At 49.4% G+C, this 22,097-nt stretch overlaps 1 protein-coding gene across 4 annotated transcripts in view; it reads right to left on the bottom strand.

Annotated features, from left to right (window-relative positions):
* The window catches only part of AASDH (aminoadipate-semialdehyde dehydrogenase), a 139,415-nt gene that overhangs the window by 102,272 nt on the left and 15,046 nt on the right, over nt 1-22,097 (bottom strand). For 3 of the 4 annotated variants that reach the window (XM_029587262.1, XM_029587279.1, XM_029587270.1), the window contains 2 exons: nt 21,066-21,186; nt 10,769-11,091 (listed from right to left, as the gene is read on the bottom strand). In XM_029587262.1, coding sequence (XP_029443122.1) covers nt 10,769-11,091; nt 21,066-21,186 — 444 coding nt within the window. Of the gene's footprint in view, nt 1-10,768; nt 11,092-20,405; nt 20,477-21,065; nt 21,188-22,097 lie in introns of those variants that run through there. The other variant, XM_029587288.1, reaches the window with a different exon arrangement.

The following is a 22,097-nucleotide window of genomic DNA, read 5'->3' as shown; positions in this document are numbered from 1 at the left end:
AGCGGAGTGTTTGGTGCTGTGATCTTCGCACCAGGCTTCAAATACTCTCCAGATTCTTATGTACTTTAGCGATGTGGAGAAATTGCGTGCTCGGAGGAGTGTATCTATTACTGTCGCGGAGTATCCCCTCTTCCTCAGTTGGGCCCTCTCAATGGCCAGACCGTAAGAGAGAATTGAGCTGGATCCTCGTGGAGGATGGGGCCTTGTTGTAGTAGGTCCCTGTGTGTGGGCAGGGGTAGAAGATCCCCTGCCAGTAGTCTTCTCATGTCTGCGTACCAGGGTCTTCTTGGCCAGTCCGGGGCCACCAGAAGAACTAGGCCTCTGTGTCGCAAATCTTGTGAATGATTGCGCCCAGCAGGGGCCATGGGGGAAAGGCGTATAGCAGGGTCCCCGGTGGCCAGGTCTGTACCAGGGCGTCGATCCCTTGAGACTGTGGGTCTCGCCTGCGACTGAAGTATCTGGGTACCTGAGCATTGGATCTGTTCGCTAGCAGATCCATGTCCGGAGTCCCCCACCGATCCACTATCATCTTGAAGGCTGTGGGTGACAGCTTCCATTCTCCCGGGTTTAGGCTTTCCCTGCTGAGGAAGTCTGCCGTGGTGTTGTCCTTCCCGGCGATGTGGACGGCGGAGATGTCCTGGAGATTTGCTCAGGTCATCAGGGGGCTATTTCTAAGGATACCTGTTGGCTTCCGGTTCCGCCCTGCCGGTTGATGTATGCCACCATGGTGGCATTGTCCGACATCACTCTGACCGCTTTGTTTCGAAGTCTGTGGGCAAATCACAGGCAGGCTAACCTGACTGCCCGTGCCTCTAGTCGGTTGATGTTCCACCCTGAATCGTCTTTGTTCCACCGCCCTTGGGCGGTTAGCTCTCCGCTTAGGCTGGCATCTGTGGTGAGCAGGGTCCAGGTTGGGGAGGATATTCTTGATCCCCGGCTCATGTGATTGGACTGTAGCCACCACCGTAGCTGGGTCCGAACTCTGGTCGGTAGGGGAAGATGTACGGTGTAGTTCTGTGATCGTGGACTCCACCGAGATAGGAGTGAGCGCTGCAAGGGTCTCATGTGAGCTCGTGCCCATGGTACTACTTCTAATGTGGATGCCATTAGACCAAGGACTTGTAGATAATCCCAAGCTGTGGGCCGGGTGGCGCTCAGCAGGGTCTGTAGTCGGTTCCGCAGCTTTGATCTCCTCGTGGGGGTCAAGCTGACCTTGTCCTCCTTGGTGTCAAATCAGACTCCTAGGTATTCCAGCGACTGCGATGGCTGTAGGGAACTCTTGTTTGTGTTGACTACCCATCCTAGGCTTTCCAGTAGAGTAATGACTCTGTTGGTTGCTCGGTGGCTCTCCTCCGGTGAGTTTGCCCTGATCAGCCAATCGTCCAGGTAGGGATGGACGAGGATTCCTTCCTTCCTGAGTGTCGCCGCTACCACTACTATTACCTTGGTAAAGGTCTGCGGTGCGGTGGCTAATCCGAAGGGTAGTGCCCGGAATAGGTAGTGTTGATTCAGGACCTTGAAGCGTAAGTAGCGCTGGTGATCCTGATGGTTTGGGATGTGCAAGTAGGCCTACGACAGGTCCAGGGATGTGAGGAACTCTCCTGGCTGTATTGCACGAATGACTGACCGCAGGGTTTCCATGCGAAATCTTGGGTCCCTTAGGTGTCGGTTGACTGACTTGAGGTCCAGGATGGGCCTGAATGTGCCCTCTTTCTTGGGTACGATGAAGTAAATGGAGTAGTGCCCAGAATTTATCTCCCCTGCAGGCACTGGAGTTATGGTCTTTAGGGTCAGGAATCTGGTCAGAGTTGCCTCTACTGCCGCCCTCTTGAGGGGGTCGTGGCAGGAAGATTCCACGAACTTGTCCGGAGGAAGTCCAGGTAGTACCCTTCTCGGATGATGGCTAGGACCCACTTTTCCGAATTTATCTCGACCCATCTGCGGTAGAATAGGGTTAGTCTGCCCCCTATGGCTTCTTATTTATTTATTTGAAACTTTTATATACCGGTATTAGTATGCATACATCATACCGGTTCACATTGTAACTAATAGACTGAAATTACAATCAACAGGGAGGGGAAACAGGGAGGAATATACATAGAGCAGAAGGCATTGAAATTAAAGCATTAAAACTGTAACGGGCTATTTACAGGACTATATATAAAGGCTTAAGCAAGTTACTTACAGGAGTCTATATACAAGTGGGTTCAATTTAGGTAGGGGCTGGTAGGGGTGGGGGGGGAGAGGAGGGGGGGGAGGGAGGGGGGGAGGAGGTGAAGATTAATCTGGGTAGGCTTGTCAGAAGACATGAGATGGGTCGGCTGATTCTCATTGTGGGGTGCGGCTGGGACCTGGACCCGAGCCGGTTCCCCTCTTGCTGTGTCTGTTCCGAAAGGACTGGTTTCTGGCCGGAGGACGGGGTGCTTGGTAGCTATTCCTGTACGGGTTGAAGCGTTGTGAGCTTCTGCCTCTGGATGGCCTGGGGAAGGGGTGCTGGTTTCTCTTTGTCTTGTCTTCTGGCAGACGAGGTAATGGAGAGTCGCCCCATTTGTTAGCCAGTTTCTCTAGTTCTCTGCCGAACAGGAGGGATCCCTTGAAGGGCATCCTTGTGAGGCGTGTCCGTGTCTTGGAGGAGGCGTGGACGACCAATTTCGCAGCCAGAGTTGTCTCCTGGCTGCCACTGAGGATGACACTCCCCTGGCTGCTGTGCGTACTAGATCGGAGGCAGCGTCAGTGAGGAACGAAAGCGCTGGTTCCATCTCTTCCCCCGGGGTGTTGTTCCTGGCTTGAGATAAACAGGAACGTGTCACCACGGTGCAGTAGGTCACAATATGTGCATCCTTGAGGGCCGCCCCTCCCTCCACTGGTATGGTGGTGCGCTTAGCAACTGTGCAAACTATGGCGTCCACCTTGGGGAGGGGAAAATGGTGGGTCCAATAAAGCAAATCGGAAGGCGGTCCCACGTAGCCAAGGCAAAAAACAACAAAGGGACTACCTTACACCGTGGAAGATTTTATTAGAGGTGCCCGTCTGTCGAAGGCCCTCTAGCAGGGGGTTCATTCTAGGTTCCCCCGGGGTGCCTTGGCCCGGGATAGTGAGTTCCGATAGGCATTGAGATACCAGGTCCGGAAGATCCTCTTTTGCGAAGAAGTGTCTCATGGTTCGATGTGGCTCTGTCCCCGAGGGAAGTTCTCCCTCCTCGAGGGGCTCGACTTCCTCCTCGGAGAAATCTGTGTCCCCGTAGGTGGGGCTTCTGGGTGGTGGGAGCCTGTGCCTAGGCCTCGAGGGTCCTGGGGCCTGAGGGTCTTCCGGTGCATATGGGTCCGCTCGGGTTTCAGACTGCATCTTGACAAAGGCGTGAATCCCTTTAAATAACTCTGCCCAGGAGATCGATGCAGGTTCTAAGTTGAGGGGCGCCAGATCTCTGGGGATGGACTCGCTGGGACCTGCTAGGTCCGGGGTGTCCCCTGAGGAGCTAGCACTGAGTCTTGGGTGGGACTGGCCCTGGCCTGGGGCTCCCAGGGCCTCCTCACATCGGGCGCATAGGGCGTCTGCTTCCTCGCTCTGTGCGGCTCTGAGGTGGCATGCTGAGCAGAGACCTAGAGCTTTTATGCCTGATTCTGGAGGTGCCGCTTCTGTGGATGCGTGGGCTCTTGTGCGATCCATTGCGTCAGATATATGCGTGCCTGTACGCTCCAAGCCGTAAATACGCGCTTTGTAAAGTGCGCGAAGCTTATGCGCGGAGGATTTTTAATGTGCGCCTAAGACACGCACCCAAATATTGTGCGCCTATGACACGCGCCCAACTATCGGCGCCTACAACACGCGCCCAATTATCGGCGCCTAGCTTAAATACGCGCCCGACTATTTTCAGGCGCCGTTAACTTGTGCGCTTAGCTTTGTGCACGCGATTGGGCGGAGGGCGGCGAACAAGGCCAAGATGGCGACGGCGAGCGTGCAGGCAAGATGGCGACCTCCTTGAGGGGTCTCCACGCGGGCAGACCCTGCTAATCCTCGATCTTCGGAGACCAATAAATAAAGGATGTACGCCTTACCTTGTCTTCGGCGCTTCCCGGTGGCGACCCGGGCGGTCTCCGGCTACGGGGGAAGAGGGTGATTACCTTCACCGCCGCGCTCGAGGGGGTGCACCCGCCGCCTCTAAGCCGCGCCCGAACTCCTCTTGCTCGGGGGCTAAGTCCTCACCGCGAATCGGCTCCGGACCGAGGCTGCCTCTATGCCGCGCCCGAGCCCTTCTCGCTCGGGGGCTAGGTCCCTGCCACGAATCGGCCACCGGACCGAGGCTCTTACCTCCGAGGGACCACGGAAATCACCTCGGGAAACTCAACTGGGGGAGGGACCTGAGGGTATCACCGCAGGAGTGCGGGGCTCGTCTTCAGGTAGGATTTTTCTTTAAAATTTAGTAGAACGCTCGGTGAGCGTGAAGATAGCTCCTAACTGCTTTGGAGACGGAAAATACTGAGCTTCTGCACTTCCTGCAGGGGTATATGTACTAGGTGCTGATGTCAGATTGAAATCTGATCCGTCTTCATCTGCTAGCACGAGTACACTATACCCATTGGTCCTGAGTCCATCTGCTACACGCTAGGAAAAGCATGTTTAATGTTTGGTGTCATACATATTAAAATTTATTACATATCTAAATGCAGCAGGAACAAAAAGACAAAAAGTTCCATGAAGAATGAATAGTGCCTCTTTACAGAACATGCACATGTATGTGAACACACACACAAGAAAATTATTCCTTACCTGCTAATTTTCTTTCCTGTAGTACTAAGGATCAGTCCAGACGGTGGGTTATGTCCCCCGTCCAGCAGATGGAGTCAGAGCAAACTTCGGAGGGTGCTGGCATATAAGCTGGAGCACCCTCCCTAGATCCTCAGTATCGAGAATATCAAAGCCAAGCCAGAGCACTGGACAGACCGAGAAGGATGGATCAAGCATATTCGCAATTGAAACTGTAAAATTGAAAAACAATGCAACTTGCAAAGAGAACTGTCGAACCGGTATGAACACACCGACAACAAAACAGAAAGATAGAAGGCTAAACAGTAGGACAGGAGAGAGAATATACGAGCAGGTTTATCCCTAGATCCGAACGAGACCAGGGCGGGCGTCTGCACTGATCCTTAGTACTACAGGAACTAAAATTAGCAGGTAAGGAATAATTTTCTTTTCCCTGTACGTACCAGGATCAGTCCAGACGGTGGGATGTACCAAAGCGTCCCTAAACTGGGTGGGTCCCTGAGAACTCTGCTCGAATTACCCTGTCCCCAAAGGAGCCTGAGTCAGCTGCCGGCAAGTGGAGCCGGTAATGTCTGGAGAACGTGTGCAGGGACTTCCAAGTTGCTGCCCGACAGATTTCCTGAACGGAGACGTACTAGGCCTCCGCACAGGAGGTGGCCTGGGCGCGTAAGGGGTGAGCCTTGATCCCTGCCGGGGGATCTCTACTGGTGCCGATGTATGCCGATGCCACCGCTTCCTTGAGCCATCGCGCAATTGTAGTCTTCGACGCTTGGTGGCCCTTTCTATTCCCGGACCAGAGTACGAAGAGATGATTGGAGACCCGAAATTCATTAGTCACTTCTAGGTAATGTAGGAGGATGCGCTTTACGTCCAGGCGCCTGAGTGATTTAGGGGCATCCGCCGGGAAGGACGGCAGTTCCACAGTCTGGTTCAAGTGGAACGACGAGACCACCTTGGGCAGGAACGAAGGAACTGTCCATATGGAGACACCCGAGTCCGTGAACCGAAGGAAGGGTTCCCTGCAAGAGAGAGCCTGAAGCTCAGAAATGCGCCGCGCCGAGGCTATGGCCACCAGGAAAATCGCTTTGATAGTGATATCCTTGAAAGAGGACTAATGCAGAGGTTTGAAGGGAGGCCCCGCGAGGACCTGCAGAACCAGCTTGAGATTCCAGGAAGGGTAAGAGCAACGCACCGGCGGCCGCAGTTGCTTGACCCCCTTGAGAAACCGTGAAATGTCCGGATGGGACGACGGATCTGGTCTTCCCGAGGAGCAAGCTAGGGAAGCCAGTGCAGAGACTTGTACTCGCAGAGAATTGTAGGAGAGGCCTTTCTCCAGGCCCTCCTGAAGGAACGCCAGGATCTGCTGTAACGAGGCCGAGGTCATGTGGGCACCTTGTCCGGAACACCATACTTCAAACACCTTCCACACCCGCACGTAAGCGACCGATGTCGAAGTCTTTCGCGCTTTGAGGAGGGTGTCTACAACGGAGACTGCGTAGCCCTTGCGCAGAAGACTCCTCCTCTCAAAAGCCAGGCCACAAGACAGAAGTGTTCTGCCTGGTCCGAAAATACCGGACCCTGGTGGAGCAGTCGCAGCAGGTGCGAAAGCCGAAGGGGACCGTCCACCACAATGTTGAGCAGGTCTGCGAACCATGGCAGACGCGGCCACTCCGGAGCCACTAGGATTACTGTTCCGTGGTGATACTCTATCCTCCTTAGCACCTTGCCGACCAGGGGCCACGGGGGGAAGACAGAGTAGGAGCTGGGGCGGCCAGGGGAGAACTAGGGTGTCCACCCCTTCTGCGCCGTGCTCCCTTCTGCGACTGAAGAACTGGGGAGCTTTTGCATTGGAGGAGGTTGCCATGAGATTCATTGAGGGCGTCCCCCAGCGCCGGGTGATGAGAGCCATCGCCTTGTTGGAGAGGGTCCATTCTCCGGGGTCCAACGCCTGACGGCTCAAGTAGTCCGCTTGAATGTTGTCCACCCCCGCAATGTGCGAGGCCGCCAGGCGGTCGAGAAAACGTTCCGCCCAGGCCATCAGGCGGGCGGCTTCGAGAGCCACCTGACGGCTTCTGGTGCCTCCTTGCCGGTTCATGTAAGCCACCGTGGTCGCATTGTCCGAGAAGACTCGAACCGCCCAACCTCTGAACAGGGGCAGTAAATGTATGAGCACCAGGCGCACCACTCTGGTCTCCAGAAGATTGATCGGCCAGGACGCCTGTTCCTTTGTCCACTGACGCTGAGCCGAGCACCTGAGGCAAACTGCCTCCCAACCGGTCAGGCTGGCATCGGTAGTGACCACTACCCAATCCGGTGCCTCCAGAGGGCAACCTTGAGCCAAAGTCCTTGGGTCCAGCCACCACTGCAAGCTGTTCCTGGCGGTCGGAGTAAGAGGGAGTATCGCCTGGTAATCCCGGGAGACTGGCTTCCACCGCGAGAGCAGTGTCATTTGCAAGGGTCTCAGGTGTGCGAAGGCCCAAGGTACTAGGTCTATCGCGAATGCCATCGATCCTAGAATTTGGAGGTAATCCCACGCCGTGTGTACCGGAAGAGAAGCAAACCAAATGATTTGATCTCGCAGAGATTGGGCCTTGTCTGGACGAAGGAAGACCTTGCCATGGGCTGTGTCGAAGCGCGCCCCCAGGAAGTCCAGTTGCTGGGAAGGCAGAAGACTGCTCTTGCTGAAGTTCACCACCCAGCCAAGGGCCTGGAGGAAGGCTACTACTCTATCAACCGCCGCCTGCCCCTGCGAAAGAGTCTTTGCACGAATGAGCCAATCGTCCAGGTAAGGATGGACCAGGATCCCCTCTCGACGTAGTGCGGCTGCCACTACTACCATGACCTTGGTGAAGGTTCTGGGCGTGGTCGCCAGCCCGAAGGGTAGAGCCTGGAACTGAAAATGTTGACTCAAGATCTTGAAGCGAAGGAACCTCCGATGGGCCGGTAGAATCAGAATGTGCAGATAGGCCTCTATCAGATCGAGGGAGGCTAGGAACTGCCCCTGATGCACCGCCGCAATGACTGAGCAAAGAGTTTCCATGCGGAACCAGGATATCCGGAGCACCTTGTTGACTTCCTTGAGGTCCAGAATGGGACGAAAGGAGCCGTCCTTTTTGGGAACCACGAAGTAAATTGAATAATGCCCCGAGCCCACCTCTCCGGAGGGGACGGGCGAGATGGCTCCAAGGTCCAGAAGCCTGTCTAGCGTGTGCCGTACCCCCAGGCGCTTGGGACTTGACCCACAGGGGGAGAAGATGAACCTGTCTCTGGGAAGCCGTACAAACTCCAACCCGTAGCTGTGTCTTAGTATGTCCAGGACCCACTGGTCCGTGGTGATGTTTGTCCACTCCTCGTAGAACAGCGCGATGCAACCTCCAATCCGGGGTAGCGAGGAGTGGACTGGTCTGGCATCATTGAGGCGGTTTGCCAGAGGCTCCCTGCGCCGAGAAGTCCCTGGGCGATCTGCGACCCCGAAAGGGCCGGGGCCACGACGGTGACCTGGCTGAGGGCACCCTAGGGCCTTGTTGCCTGGCACCCCTATATCACCGCTGGGCGCAGGAACGGTTCCTGGGAGCCGAAGAAGACGGACGATAGGATCGCCGACGGTCCTCGGGCAACCTGTGGACCGAATTTTCCCCTAGAGACTTGATGATCTGGTCGAGGTCTTCGCCAAATAGAAACCTGCCCTTGAAGGGTAGGGCCCCCAGACTTGATTTGGAGGAGGCGTCCGCCGCCCAGTTCCGCAGCCACAAGAGACGTCTGGCGAAAACTGCCGACACCATAGTTCTCGCAAGCACCCGCAGCAGGTCGTGTAGAGCATCGGCCCCGTAAGCGATGACTGCTTCCAGCCGGTCCGCTTGAGCCACCTCATCCGGTGGCAATTGCTGCGAAGTGAGGAGCTGTTGCACCCATCGAAGCCCGGCTCTCTGAGTAAGGGAGCCGCAGATGGCTGCTCGGACCCCTAGCGCCGAGACCTCAAAGATCTTCTTGAGGGAGACCTCCAGCTTCCTGCCCTGTAGATCCCGGAGGGCCGTGCCCCCTGTTACCGGGATCGTGGTTCTCTTCGTGACGGCGGAGACCGCCGAGTCAACCTTGGGGACCTTAAGGAGATCCAGGAAGTCTCCAGGGAGAGGATAGAGCTTGTCCATTGCCCTGCCGACCCGGAGGGACGCCTCCGGAGTGTCCCACTCTCTCACTAAAAGCTGGAGAAACGAATCATGTATAGGAAAGGTCCGTGCCAAGGGACGCAGGCCCGCCAAAACTGGGTCCCCCTTATTGGTAGAGGAGGCTACGGAGGGGGCCGGGGGGCCTGGTGGCTCGACGGGAGATCGAGGTCCAATTCCTGAAGGACGTGTGGGATGAGGTCCACCAATTCTTCCTTGCGAAAAATCCGGAGTACACACGGGTCGTCACATTCTAAGTGTGCTGCCAGGATTGTGTCATCATCTGCCGTCGACGCCGGGTCACCCCCTGGGTCCGGTGATGGAGACGCCCCACTCAGGGGCAGAGGCAGGGCCAGGGGCACCCTGGGGCCCCCGATACTGCGCCTGCGATCCGGGGAACTTTAGTGGGCGGGGGAACTGCAGATGACCCCCCCCCCCGGCGGCTGCAGGCTCTGAAGATATGCCTGGTGCATGATCACCACGAAGTCTGCCGAAAAACCTAGTGGCAGCGAGGGAGGGAGGGGTGGGGGTCCCTGGGGGGCCCGGGGGTGGCTAGGAGAGGACCCGGATCCCGAATCAGTGGTGACAGCGGCGAGAAATCCTGCTGAGTCTCTTCAGCATCGGAGCCCACGCTGCCCTCCAGTTCTAAAATGGCCACTGCTCCCGCCAAAGGAGGGGGCGGGGCTATTCCCCGAGGGCCGCGGCGCTCCGATGAGCGCGGTGGCGAAGTTGTCGGGGGAGCGGAGCTTGTCTCCTCCCCAGGGAGACACCTGCCGCAGGGACCCTCCCGCGATCTGCCCAGCCCCTGGCCGCCGCAGGAAGGGCAACGAGCGTGCTGCATAGCGCGGGCCCGGGGGTTGGAACAACGGCGCGGGGGTCAGGAAAGCCGGGAGTCACGCCGCGGGAGGAGCGGGCACGCTAGCCCTCGCTCTACTCGGGAACCCCTCCCCACGGGGGCGGCAGGGGAATGGGACCTCTGTGCCACCTCAGCCCCGGGGAATGGCGCGTCGCAGGGCCGAGGGGGGAGGGGAGTAACTGCGGCTGAGAGGAGGGGAGAGGCTGGCACCACCAGCATCCACCCCCTAATGCCAAAGATCCACTGCTGCAAAGCAAAGAAACATGAAAACTTACCCCCGAGAAGGAGAAACAGCAAGAAAGACTGAGCGAGGGGGGGGGGCAGTCCTGATGGCAAGTCAAGATAGGGGCTGCAAGACCCGGGCAGAGAACCCAGAGTGACACCCCAAAAGACTTTCTTTTTTTTTTTTTTTATACAGGACCTGCTTGATCCAACCTAAGAAGAAGAATAGTGAGAAGAATAAAATGTGGAACAGAAGCCACTAGCTAGGGGAAGCAACGGGTTCCCCTCTTCACATCTGCTGGAGTCAGAGAGATACTGAGGATCTAGGGAGGGTGCACCAGCTTATATGCCAGCACCCTCCGAAGTTTGCTCCGACTCCATCTGCTGGACGGGGGACATAACCCACCGTCTGGACTGATCCTGGTACGTACAGGGAAACACACTTATCAGGATCCCCTTACATATAACTGAAAATTTGGTAGTTTAGGATACTAAACACAAAAGTTATTAGCAAAAACTTCCTAAATCTGTCTTGGTGACAGTATAGCCAGTCGAGTTTTCAGGATACCCACAATGAATATGCATGAGATTAATTTGTATTATCGGCGTCTTTGATGCATGCAGATTTATTTCATACAAATTAATTGGGGGTATCAATGCCTCTGGTTGTTTTTCTTGTTTTGTTTTTAAACACAGATATACTTTCAGTCCTATACTTTCCACTGTTATTCTTCCTCAGTTTGCCAGTGGTAAATGAACTTACCGAAGATGTTGAATATTTGGTACTATGCAAGCATGAGGTACTCTGACAATTTTGGGTATTCCTGTTGTTCCGGAGGTATGTAAAACATACGCCAGGCGATTGTTCCTGACATCCATAGAATCACCTTCAGCCTGTTCCAGAACGTTTTCTTGATCTTTCTGCCAATCGTCACTGTTGTTGGTGTTTTGGTGCCTCTTTTCTGCACCATCCAACAGCAGGTTGGCAGCACTGCTGTTTAACTGAATTTTAAAGAGCATCAAACCAAGATGGTGAATTTCAGAAGACACGTGGGGGCACCAGTCAGAATGGGAGATTCTGAACTTCTGAAAATAAATAGAACATTATCTCAGAGAAGAATGAAAACATCTAACTCGGCCTATGTTAGAAAGCCTGAAACTAGAAACCAGATGTCTCAGCTAACCTTCAATGAGTAGGCGACAGTCCCTGCAGCTGCTACCAGTGTTACTCAGCGTCACTCTCAAAGAGCACTTCCCCACATTACTCCCCTTCCATCTCTCTGAAACATCTCTTGCTAACCTTATTCACCTCCGTAAACTCCAAAAATATCACACACTTTCAAATCTCTCTTCTCCACATCAATGACTTCCTGTCTCCAGCATTGTTGCATCCTAGTCTGCCTCTTTTCTCATTACTTTTTAAAATCTCTCTTATCTGCATTATTCACTTACATAGATTTCAAGGGCATCACGCTCAAAATCCCTTGCCATCAAATTATTTATCCCCAGAGTCTTAAATATTCTGTGAAAATTTAAAGTAAATAAAGCCTCTCACTCGTTAGGGGATCAGTGGTTGAGAGATGAACAGCTGTCACTTGCACAAAACAGCTCAGGTACTCAGGAGGTGAAAATCAATGAAACTCTCATCAAATATGTTAAAGCTGACTATGAATTTGTTTTGTTCATTTTAATAAGACGCTCACTTCCACAATGTGTGGTTTTTCCAGCAGACCAAGACACATTCCAGTGACCCATATGAACTACTAAGATTTTAAAATTGCAAAAAAGAACTTTGTTTAAAGTACTCCTGATGCCCTATATAAAAGAAGGGGTGGTTCTTCTCTTCTGAAAGTGAGAGTGTGGGATAGTGTCCGCATATGCTAGGACAGCGCTTCTCAACCAGTGTGTCGCCAAGCATCGGCAGGTGTGTTGCTGGCTCCCGGTCTCTCCCACTGCTCTTCCTTCCCTGCTGCTGTTGCCACCGAGCTAACAGCACGTTCAAGCCCAATGGGAACAGCAGTGGTGTTAGAGGAACCTGGAGCACCCGCGGCTGACCTTTTCTTCTTCCCGCGCCTGCCCCGGAACAGGAAGTGATACGCAGAGCAATGCGAGGGAAAGAGAAAGAGCCGTGCTGCGTGGAAAAGTGGCGGCAGCAGCAGCAGTATTGGCCCCCGCGCAGTAGCGTGGCTCAGAGCAATCGAAGCAGCCGGCAATCGGCAAAGGAAACAGCAGTATAGGCCTCCTGCGGCCGATGGGATTCTTCTTTCTTGGCCTGCAGGGGCTGGAGGAGGAGGCTGCTGCAGCTACCATTTGTGCTGGGGGGGGGGGGGGGGGGGGGGGGGGGGAGGAAGTGAGTGAGAGAGAGAGAGAGAGAAGACAGCCAGCCTGTGAGAGAATGTGTGTGTGATTGAGAGCATGTGTGTGATTGAGAGAAACTGGTCAGAGAGGTGATGTGTGTATATGTGAGACAATAAAGGTGACTGGTCAGGAAGATGACTGGAGTGTGTGAGAGAGAGTGAGAGACTGGTCAGGGAGGTGACTGATGCGTGTATGTGTGTGAGAGAGAAAGCATGGAAGTGAGAAATCTGGGTATGTGAGAAAGCATAGGAGTAAGAAGCCTGGTGTTGTGGGGGTGTGTGTGAAAGAAAGCATGGGACTGAGAAACCTGTATATGTGAAAGAGAGCATGGGAGTGGGAAGCCTGTGTGTGTATGCATGCATGACAGAGAGACTGGTTGGTAAGGTGATGGTGTGTGAGAGAGACTGGGGTGTGTATATGTGAAAGAAAGTGATTAAGGGAATGAGAAGCCTGTGCATGTGGAGAGAGTGAGCATGGGAGTGAGAAACCTGGGTGTGTGGTTGTGTGTGAGACACAGTATGGGAGTGAGAAGCCCGTATATGTAAGATAGAACACGGGAGTGGGAAGCCTGTGTGTGTGTGTGTGTGTGTGTGTATGGCATGAGAGAAACTGTTCTGGAAGGTGACTGGTGTGTGTGTGTGTCAAAGACTGGTTGGGAGATGATTGTTGTGTGAGAGACAGAAACTGGTCATGGGGGTGTGACTGGTATGGTGTGTGTGAGAGACAGAGAGACTGGTCATGGGCCTTAAGGAAGAGGACCATGAGTATAGAGCTTAGCCACTACTGCTACTTCTGGTGTGTGCTATGGCCTGCATAGAAGAGGACAGGAGTAGGAGAGCTGCTGGAGGGGGTAAGTAAAGGTGGCTTTTTAAGTTTATCTTTCTTGACTGACTGCCATTTTAATTATTTAATATTATGTGATGTGTCTGCTTTTTTGAAATATTTTATTGGTGTTTGGAGAATTTAATAGTTTTTATGAGTTTTTAATTGTTGGATGTTATTCTGTTCATAGCTGTTTTGAAACATTTATTCTGCTTATTAGTATAGTTTTACAATTATTTCTGTGTGGGGATCTATAGCTGCTTGCTAGTTCTGTTTTCCTAATAAGAGGTGTATTGGTTTTTAGGGCCTGATTTAATATTTGTAGTGTTGCCTTTTCATAGATAGGGTTGCTCCTGTTTGAGTGTATTCCATAATACAGGTGTAACTGTGTGGATTAGTTTATGTGCATTACTACAGATCCTGGGAGTATGTTAGGTCGGTTCTGTGTGTGTTACTGAGGTGAGATATTTTACTAGCATGTAAGCGTTTGTATCAGTCTTATTTGTTGTGTTTTCTCAAGAGGACATGCATTGGTGGTAAACTACTGTCTTTTCATAAGTATGGCTATTGAGCCTGGTAGTAGAAGGAGTTTGAATTGCTGTTACTGAGATGACACCAGAACCAGAATATCTTTTTTGTAGGGTGAATTGAATGGGGAATGTCATAATTCTGCTTTACATCCATTATTGTGGGTCAGGGGTGATTCCCATGGATGCAAACTGTACTTTTACATCTAGTCCCATGACGATCATGGGTCAGTGTGTCATGCATGTGAGAACCATCTGTCAGGTATGTCCCGACAGAAAAAAGGTTGAGAACCACTGTGCTAGGAGGCAGATAGATACTGAAGAGCTGAGGTCACTGCAGGGATATATCTAGGGTGACGTCAGCTTTGAAATCTGACTCCGTCTCCCATCTGCTAGCAGAAGAGCACATAACCTACTGGTCCTGAGTCCATCTGGCTACACGCTAGGAAATTTAAAATTGCAAAAAAGAACTTTGTTTAAAGTACTCCTGATGCCCTTTATAAAAGAAGGGGTGGTTCTTCTCTTCTGAAAGTGAATAATATGCACATTGAAGATAATCCTTTTTCATGATGAAATATAACTCTGAAGGCCTTCAGACTGGATGCTCCACTGACCCTGCTGCTGTTAAGCCCAGGGAGGTAAGCCCGAGCCACACATACCTGGGGATGAAAGCTGTTTCCATGTTTTATAGAAACAGAATATGACAACAGATAAGAACAATAAGATCCATCTCATCAGATCCTGATTGCCTTCCGGCTTTCCCCTCACTTCTTTGCTTTAGGGATCCTCTGTGCTTATGTCTTGCTTTCCTGAATTCCATTACTATTTTCTCTCCACCAGCTCCACTAGGAGGACATGCCATGCACCCACCGTCCTTTCCATAGAGGAAGAGGCCAATGGAATCAGAGGTCGCCTCCAGCACATACAAATACAGAAAAGGAATGGAAAAAAAGAACAAACTTGATCAACTCTTAAGCATAATAGAAGAAAAGATGCCCAAGAATAGCAGCAAGCTGAGAGAAAACTGGCAAGATATCTGTATAAATGCTCGTAGTCTCTGCAACAAAGTTCCAGATCTGCAGACACTAAGTGGAGGTGGATTTGAATATTGTTGCTATTACAGAGGCTTAGTGAGTCTCACGACTGGGAACTGGCCATCCCAGGCTATAACCCGTAGAGCAGCGATTCTCAACCAGTGTGTCACGATACACCATTGTGTAGTGAAGCACAAGCTGGTGCGTCGCTGCCTCAGCTTCAGCATACAGAGCTCCCTGGTCTCCTGCTGACTCGACTAATCTTCCCTCCCCCTCCTCTGCTCCAGCAGAATGCGGAGATCTCCTCTCCCATCCTGGGCTGTCAGCATTTTGAAGCCTGGGCAGAATGCTAGCAGCAGAGCCGATTGCAGTACTAAGCGACCACCTGGAAAGAACACTTGGGGGGGAGGGGCCGTGCGGGTGTTACGGCCTCCTTATCGGCCCGACCCGGAAGAGGAAGTGAGGTGGACCCGCGCGACAACAAGAGAAGGAGCAGTGCCAGCCAAATTTGAAGAGGCACAACGTCAGCCCCCAGGGCCCCAAGAAAGAGAATGAGTCCCTGTTGTGACAGCCACTCTCTACCCTCCCCAATGAGATCCTTCAAAGTTGTCAGGCCTCCTCCTCTTAATCACCCCCCCCCTCAACACTGCCCAGCACCATCTACCCACCTGCTGGAAGGAGGAAAAGTGTGACAGCATTTGTTCCCTGCAGCTGCTTGCTTCTTCCTCTATTGTCTGACTGTTATATTTGAGCTGTGTGAGGACCTGTAGTTTTGTGGGATCTGCTAGGCCTGCACAGGTGAAACTTCGTATTGAGCCAGCATAGAAGCAGACAATCGCATGTAAGAACTGCTGCTTCTGTTTTTTTCCTGTCAAGTGGAGGATCGCAAAGGGAGGATTAGAAGGGTGCGCCATAAAGTGAACAGAGGCCAGAATGAGCAAAGGGAAAAATAGAGGAGGGGAGAAAGCGAGCAAGGAAAGCTGGTGGGGTGTTAAGAGTGAGTAAGGGTGGCTGGGAGTTGAGCAAGTGACCAAGAGGGGCTAGATGGGTGAAAGCAAGAGAGCTAGGGCTGAGAGAGCATGCAAGGGAGGTTAAAGGTGTAAAAGCATGAACAAGGGGTTCAGGGAATGAGCGAGCACGGAGAAAATGCACAGAACAGATCTGTCATGGGCGGGGGGGGGGGGGGGAGAATTCATCTTTTGATTCAGATTGAAAAATCAGGACTAGACAAGCCCACCCATCCCATTAAATGTAAGTGAAATATCCATTTTTTAACTATATAAGAATATAAGAACATGCCATACTGGGTCAGACCAAGGGTCCATCAAGCCCAGCATCCTGTTTCCATCAGTGGCCAATCCAGGCCATAAGAACCTGGCAAATATCCAAAAACTAAGTCTCTCTCATGCTACTGTAATAGTAGTGGCTATTCTCTAAGTCAACTTAATTAATAGCAGGTAATGGACGTCTCCTCCAAGAACTTATCCAATCCTTTTTTAAACACAGCTATACTAACTGCACTAACCACATCCTCTGGCAACAAATTCCAGAGTTTAATTGTGCGTTGAGTGAAAAAGAACTTTCTCCGATTAGTTTTAAATGTGCCCAATGCTAACTTCATGGAGTGCCCCCTAGTCTATTATCCGAAAGAGTAAATAACCGATTCACATCTACCCGTTCTAGATCTCTCATGATTTTAAACACCTCTATCATATCCCCCCTCAGCCGTCTCTTCTCCAAGCTGAAAAGTCCTAACCTCTTTAGTCTTTCCTCATAGGGGAGTTGTTCCATTCTCCTTATTTTGGTAGCCCTTCTCTGTACCTTCTCCATCGCAACTATATCGTTTTTGAGATGCGGCGACCAGAATTGTACACAGTATTCAAGGTGCAGTCTCACCATGGAGTGATACAGAGGCATTATGATATTTTCCGTTTTATTCATCATTCCCTTTCTAATAATGCCCAACATTCTGTTTGCTTTTTTGACTGCCGTAGCACACTGAACCAATGATTTCAATGTGTTATCCACTATGACGCCTAGATCACTTTCTTGGGTGGTAGCTCCTAATATGAAACCTAACATTGTGTAACTATAGCATGTGTTATTTTTCCCTATATGTATCACCTTGTACTCATCCACATTAAATTTCATCTGCCATTTCATTGCCCAATTTTCCAGTCTCACAAGGTCTTCCTGCAATTTATCACAATCTGCTTGTAATTTAACTACTCTGAACAATTTTGTATCATCTGCAAATTTGATTACCTCACTCGAATTTCTTTCCAGATCATTTATAAATATATTGAAAGTACGGATCCCAATACAGATCCCTGAGGCACTCCACTGCCAACTCCCTTCCACTGAGAAAATTGTCCATTTAATCCTACTCTCAGTTTCCTGTCTTTTAGCCAGTTTGTAATCCACGAAAGGACATTGCCACCTACCCCATGACTTTTTACTTTTGCTAGAAGCCTCCCATGAGGAACTTTGTCAAATGCCTTCTGAAAATCCAAATACACTACATCTACCAGTTCACCTTTATCTACATGTTTATTAACTTCTTCAAAAAAGTGAAGCAGATTTGTGAGGCAAGACTTGCCTTGGGTAAAGCCATGCTGACTTTGTTCCATTAAACCATGTCTTTCTATATGTTCTGTGATTTTAATATTTAGAATAATTTCCACTATTTTTCCTAGAACTGACATCAGGCTAACTGGTCTGTAGTTTACCGGATCGCCCCTGGAGCCCTTTTTAAATATCTGGCTACCCTCCAGTCTTCAGGCACAATGGATGATTTTAATGATAGATTACAAATTTTTACTAATAGGTCTGAAATTTCATTTTTGAGTTCCTTCAGAACCCTGGGGTGTATACCATCTGGTCCAGGTGATTTACTACTCTTCAGTTTGTCAAACAGGCCTAGCATATCTTCTAGGTTCACCATGATTTGGTTCAGTCCATCTGAATCATTACCCATGAAAACTTTCTCCGGTATGGTAATTTTGGGATTTTTAACCTGTCTTTTCAACTAATGCTCAAAGTGGTTTACAAAATTTTCTTTTCGAATTCAAGTGCAATTAGTCCTTGTTCCAAAGAGCTTACAATCTAAGACAGTAACTTTTAAACAGGCTGCTGATAGTTGTGCTTCTGGGAAAAGAGAGACAGTGTGTGTATGTATGCCTGTGTGAGACTGAGCACGTGAGAGCAAGAGACTCCTAGTGGGTGTGTTTGTGTGAAACTGAGCACATGAGTGACAGCCTGTGTGAGACTGAGCATGTGAGTTGAGAGTCAGCCAGTGTGTGTGCATGTGCCTGTGTGAGACTGATCATGTGAGAGCGAGAGGCTGCGTGTGTTTTTTCCTGTGTAAGGCTAAGCATGTGAGAGTGAGAGGCTGTGTGTGTTTTTTCCTGTGTAAGGCTGAGCATATGAGCTGAGCATAAGTTTTCCTGCTCTAATTCTTTCCCACAGTTTGACTTTACCCTGTTTTAATGTAACTTTACGACCTTCGTACTTGTTTATGGAATGTTAATGTTCTGTTATTGACTCACTCCCCATGTTATCTGTAAACCAGCATGATGTGATTTTTAATCACGAATGCCGGTATAGAAAAAACTTTAAATAAATAAATATGAGAGTAAGAGACTCCTTTGTGGGTGTGTTTGCTTGAGCACGAGTGAGAAACAGCCTGTGTGAGGCTGAGCATGTGAGTGAGAGACAGCCTGTGTGAGTGTGTGCACACGCGCAAGACTGAGCAAGAGAGAGTGAGAGACAGGCCTATGTGTTTGTGTAAGTGAGACTGAGCATGTAAGTGAGGGAGATAGCATGTGCATGTATGAAAGAGAGAGAGAGGACAAAGTTTGAGCCACAAACCCCCCTCCTCTTCCTCATACAAGACAATCTCAGGTCACCGTGAAATCAAAAGTTCTCAGGTATGGAGAGCAGGGTCTTTTATTTTTTTTATTTAATGTTTGTGTCTGCTGTTTTGAAATGTTTTATTGGTGTTTGGAACATTTTTATGAGGTTTTTAATTGTTGGAAGTTCTATTTTTCAGCTGTTATGATTTTATTACTATTGATTTTATATATTTTTTTTTTTTTTTAATGAGGAATGGCGAGTCTGTTTTTCCATTGTTCTACTGAATTGGTTTCCAGTTCAGTTTTTGTCTGCAAAATTTCTATTCATACTTACAGTATGCTCTTTTTATCCTATATTTGGTGAGAGTCTGTCTGTATTCTGGATGTATGACTGTAGTGAAGTATTCTGCCAGTGTGTAGTATCTGTGTAGGGATCTATAACCAGCCTGGCTTGTTCTATTTTCCGAATGTGAGGTGTATTGGTATTTTAGGGCCTGATGTCGTATTAGCACATCTACCTTTTTCATAAGTAGGGTTGTTACTGTTGCGTGCTGCCAGTTAGTGTTGTTTTAGTATGGAGGTTTTACTATATTGTTGTTAAAATTCTTCTACTTGTGACTTTCTGAGTGCTAAGCCCATACTGAACATGTTACAATAGGCCTAAACCAACCGGTGTGTTGCAAAATCAATTGCAAAGGTCCATGTAAAACAAACCTGAAAAAACAATTTATACAGGGAAAGTTCAATAGTTCCAAAATGCCAAATCTTTATTGAAATGTCAGTCAATAAAGATTTGGCATTTTGGAACTATTGAACGTTCCCTGTTTAAATTGTTTTTTCAGGTTTGTTTTACATGGACCTTTGCAATTGATTTTGCAACACACCGGTTGGATTGTGCTCATATTAGTGTGTTTGCCCATCGTTCCACACTTCATTGTGATAATAGGCCTAATGCCATATGGATTCCAAGTGTCTTTTTTAATGTCATTTGTCATATAAAATCTATTATAAATGCATAATTTTTAATTGTGTGGAGAGGGGAGGGTGCGCAAGGCTATACAGTTCACAAGGCAGACTTCGTCACCCACTGGGCCCAGTAGGACACAACTCTTTTCCACCATTCCTGCTGGAGTCCAGCGAGAAATGGTAATTCTTTTTCTCTTCCAGTTTAGTGATAATTGATTCTATCTTCTTTGCTGGGCCTGAAAGTGACAGCTGAAGAAATACGATTGGTGGCCCCACGGGGGACAGAGAATGTAGCTTGTACAAAAATGTATTTCTGTTCAGAGAGAGTACTCTTATCTTTCCCTTGTGTCATTCTTAACAATAAAAGTAATATTGAGGTTATTTTTTAGTTTAGCTGTGGATTGTTGTGAGCGATGTATCACAAAAGGGAGCATTGTCCATCGGGTGTGTCACGATGGGAAAAAGGTTGAGAAGCGCTGCTGTAGAGGAAGGATAGATAGAGAAGACCAAAAAGGGGGAGTAGCAGTTCTTTATGTCAAAAACAATATCCTAGTATCTGAAATGCAGATGGTGTGAAGAAAAGAGGAAGCTCTGTGGGCTGTTTAAAAAAAAAAAAAAAAATAGATGATGGCACTTTCATTTACATTGAATCAGACAGATAAACCAGACCAGGGGGGAGGGGGGAATTCTGTGCAAATTCTGCACTCCGCAGTAGTGCAAAATTCCCCCAGGACTATTTAATGTATTTATGTATGTTTTTACTGCAAGCCGCTCAGAACCTTTGGTGGAACAACATACAAACACTTTAAAATAAATAAATAGCCTGGGTCAGTGCCCACCTGAAAACCAGTGATCATCAGATGGTATGATTTGATATAGCAGCCAAGAATCTGGATATAGCAGCCAAGATCTGGATTTCAAAAATACGGAGACTTTGTTAAAATGGGGAGGCACCTGGAGGAGGAGCTAGAAGACTGGGTGAAAAAGGACAGTGGGCCAAATTAAAAGGAGCTATCATAAAGGCAACAAATCTTTATGTAAGATGACTAAAGGCCAAAAATGAACAAAAAGGGTAACTAACCTGTATTACCTGGGGTAATCTGCATAGAGTAGCATTTACTACCTCTGGCAACTTGCTGGGCAGATTGGATGAACACTTGGGTCTTTTTCTGCCATCATTTACTATGTTACTATACATCAGACATATTTTCTACTGTTATCCCTGAGCATCATAATGTGACCTCTTGTTCTGGAGCGGTGATGTTCTGTCACAAGACAGAGAACAAATAAGGGATTACACCCACACACACTGCCATTCCATAATACCTGACTTATCATATGGTACACAGTCTGCAGTGTTCAAGGGTTCCCATCTTTCTCTCCTCTCCTCTCCACCAAATTAAAGTGAAAAGACTTTTACTATATCCCGAGCAATGAACTCTAATTGTGCTTGGTGCTAACAAACCAAATCATCTTTCATTTGGAGTTTTAATACTCACTTCTGCTTTGTCATGCTCAACAAGAACACACTTCAAATTATATTTCTTCATCAAATATGAGGATACATTTGGAGGAGCCTCTGGGTCAATTGGAGAATAAGCTGCTGGAACTTGGAGTATTCTGTCAAGAAGCAAAAGAGCATTCTGGTTGCATAATAAAGGCATTTTAAAAAAACTTTAATCAGTACCTGTAATCTTCAGAGGTGTCCAATATACAGACAGTCTGATTGGCCCTGATTTATTTATATGCAAATCAAGGGCAGCTGTGACATACAGAAATCCTCCATGTTTCAATACTGACTCCTCATGTGCTACAAAGTGCACTTGTGGCAGACTAAAGCCAACAATTAACATCTTTTCTGACTTACAGAAACCAGAAAAAGTTGGAAGCAGCCGTATGGTAGCAGACATTAACAGGCATCGTAAGTCACCCAACAAATTTCCAGGAAGAGGTTAATTCTTCCAGGAGCATTTGAAGAAGCTTTAATACCGCCATATGCCATAACTGGTCCAGTGACCTGTTAAACGTAACATTTATAAACATTTGATATTTTGCCTTTTCCTGAATTAGTCTCAAGGCAGATTACAATGAAAATTACAAGTGATGTATGCAAAACAGACCTCTTATGTATGCTACTTACTCTCTTCATGTTACACACACTGAGGTCTATCCTGTAAAGTGCGGCCGCGTTTACCCTGCTCCTAAGCCGCTTTTTACTCACCTTCCGGCCGCGTTAGCCCTTCCTGCGATCCCGAATACCCTTTAACCTACTCCTACCGCGTCCTAAATTCCCGGGCAACCCCTTCCGCACGCGGCATGTATATTGCATGCAAACGAGCGAATTAGCTATTCCCTAGCATCCCGTAACCCGCGCCCCGACTATCGCTAGTTTTCCCTGCCGTTTTGTCGCGCGTTTAACCTGCAAACTTACCGCCTACCCTGACCCCTGCGGTAGAGGCAGGGGTAAGGGTAGGTGGCAAGCTTTCCCCCAGCCCCCGCTCACCTGCCCTGGCCGTGATCATGGGTGCCGA

The sequence above is a fragment of the Rhinatrema bivittatum genome, chromosome 1 (assembly GCF_901001135.1).
Source record: "Rhinatrema bivittatum chromosome 1, aRhiBiv1.1, whole genome shotgun sequence".
NCBI lineage: Eukaryota > Metazoa > Chordata > Amphibia > Gymnophiona > Rhinatrematidae > Rhinatrema > Rhinatrema bivittatum.
This window is presented reverse-complemented; position numbering and strand designations above follow the sequence as displayed.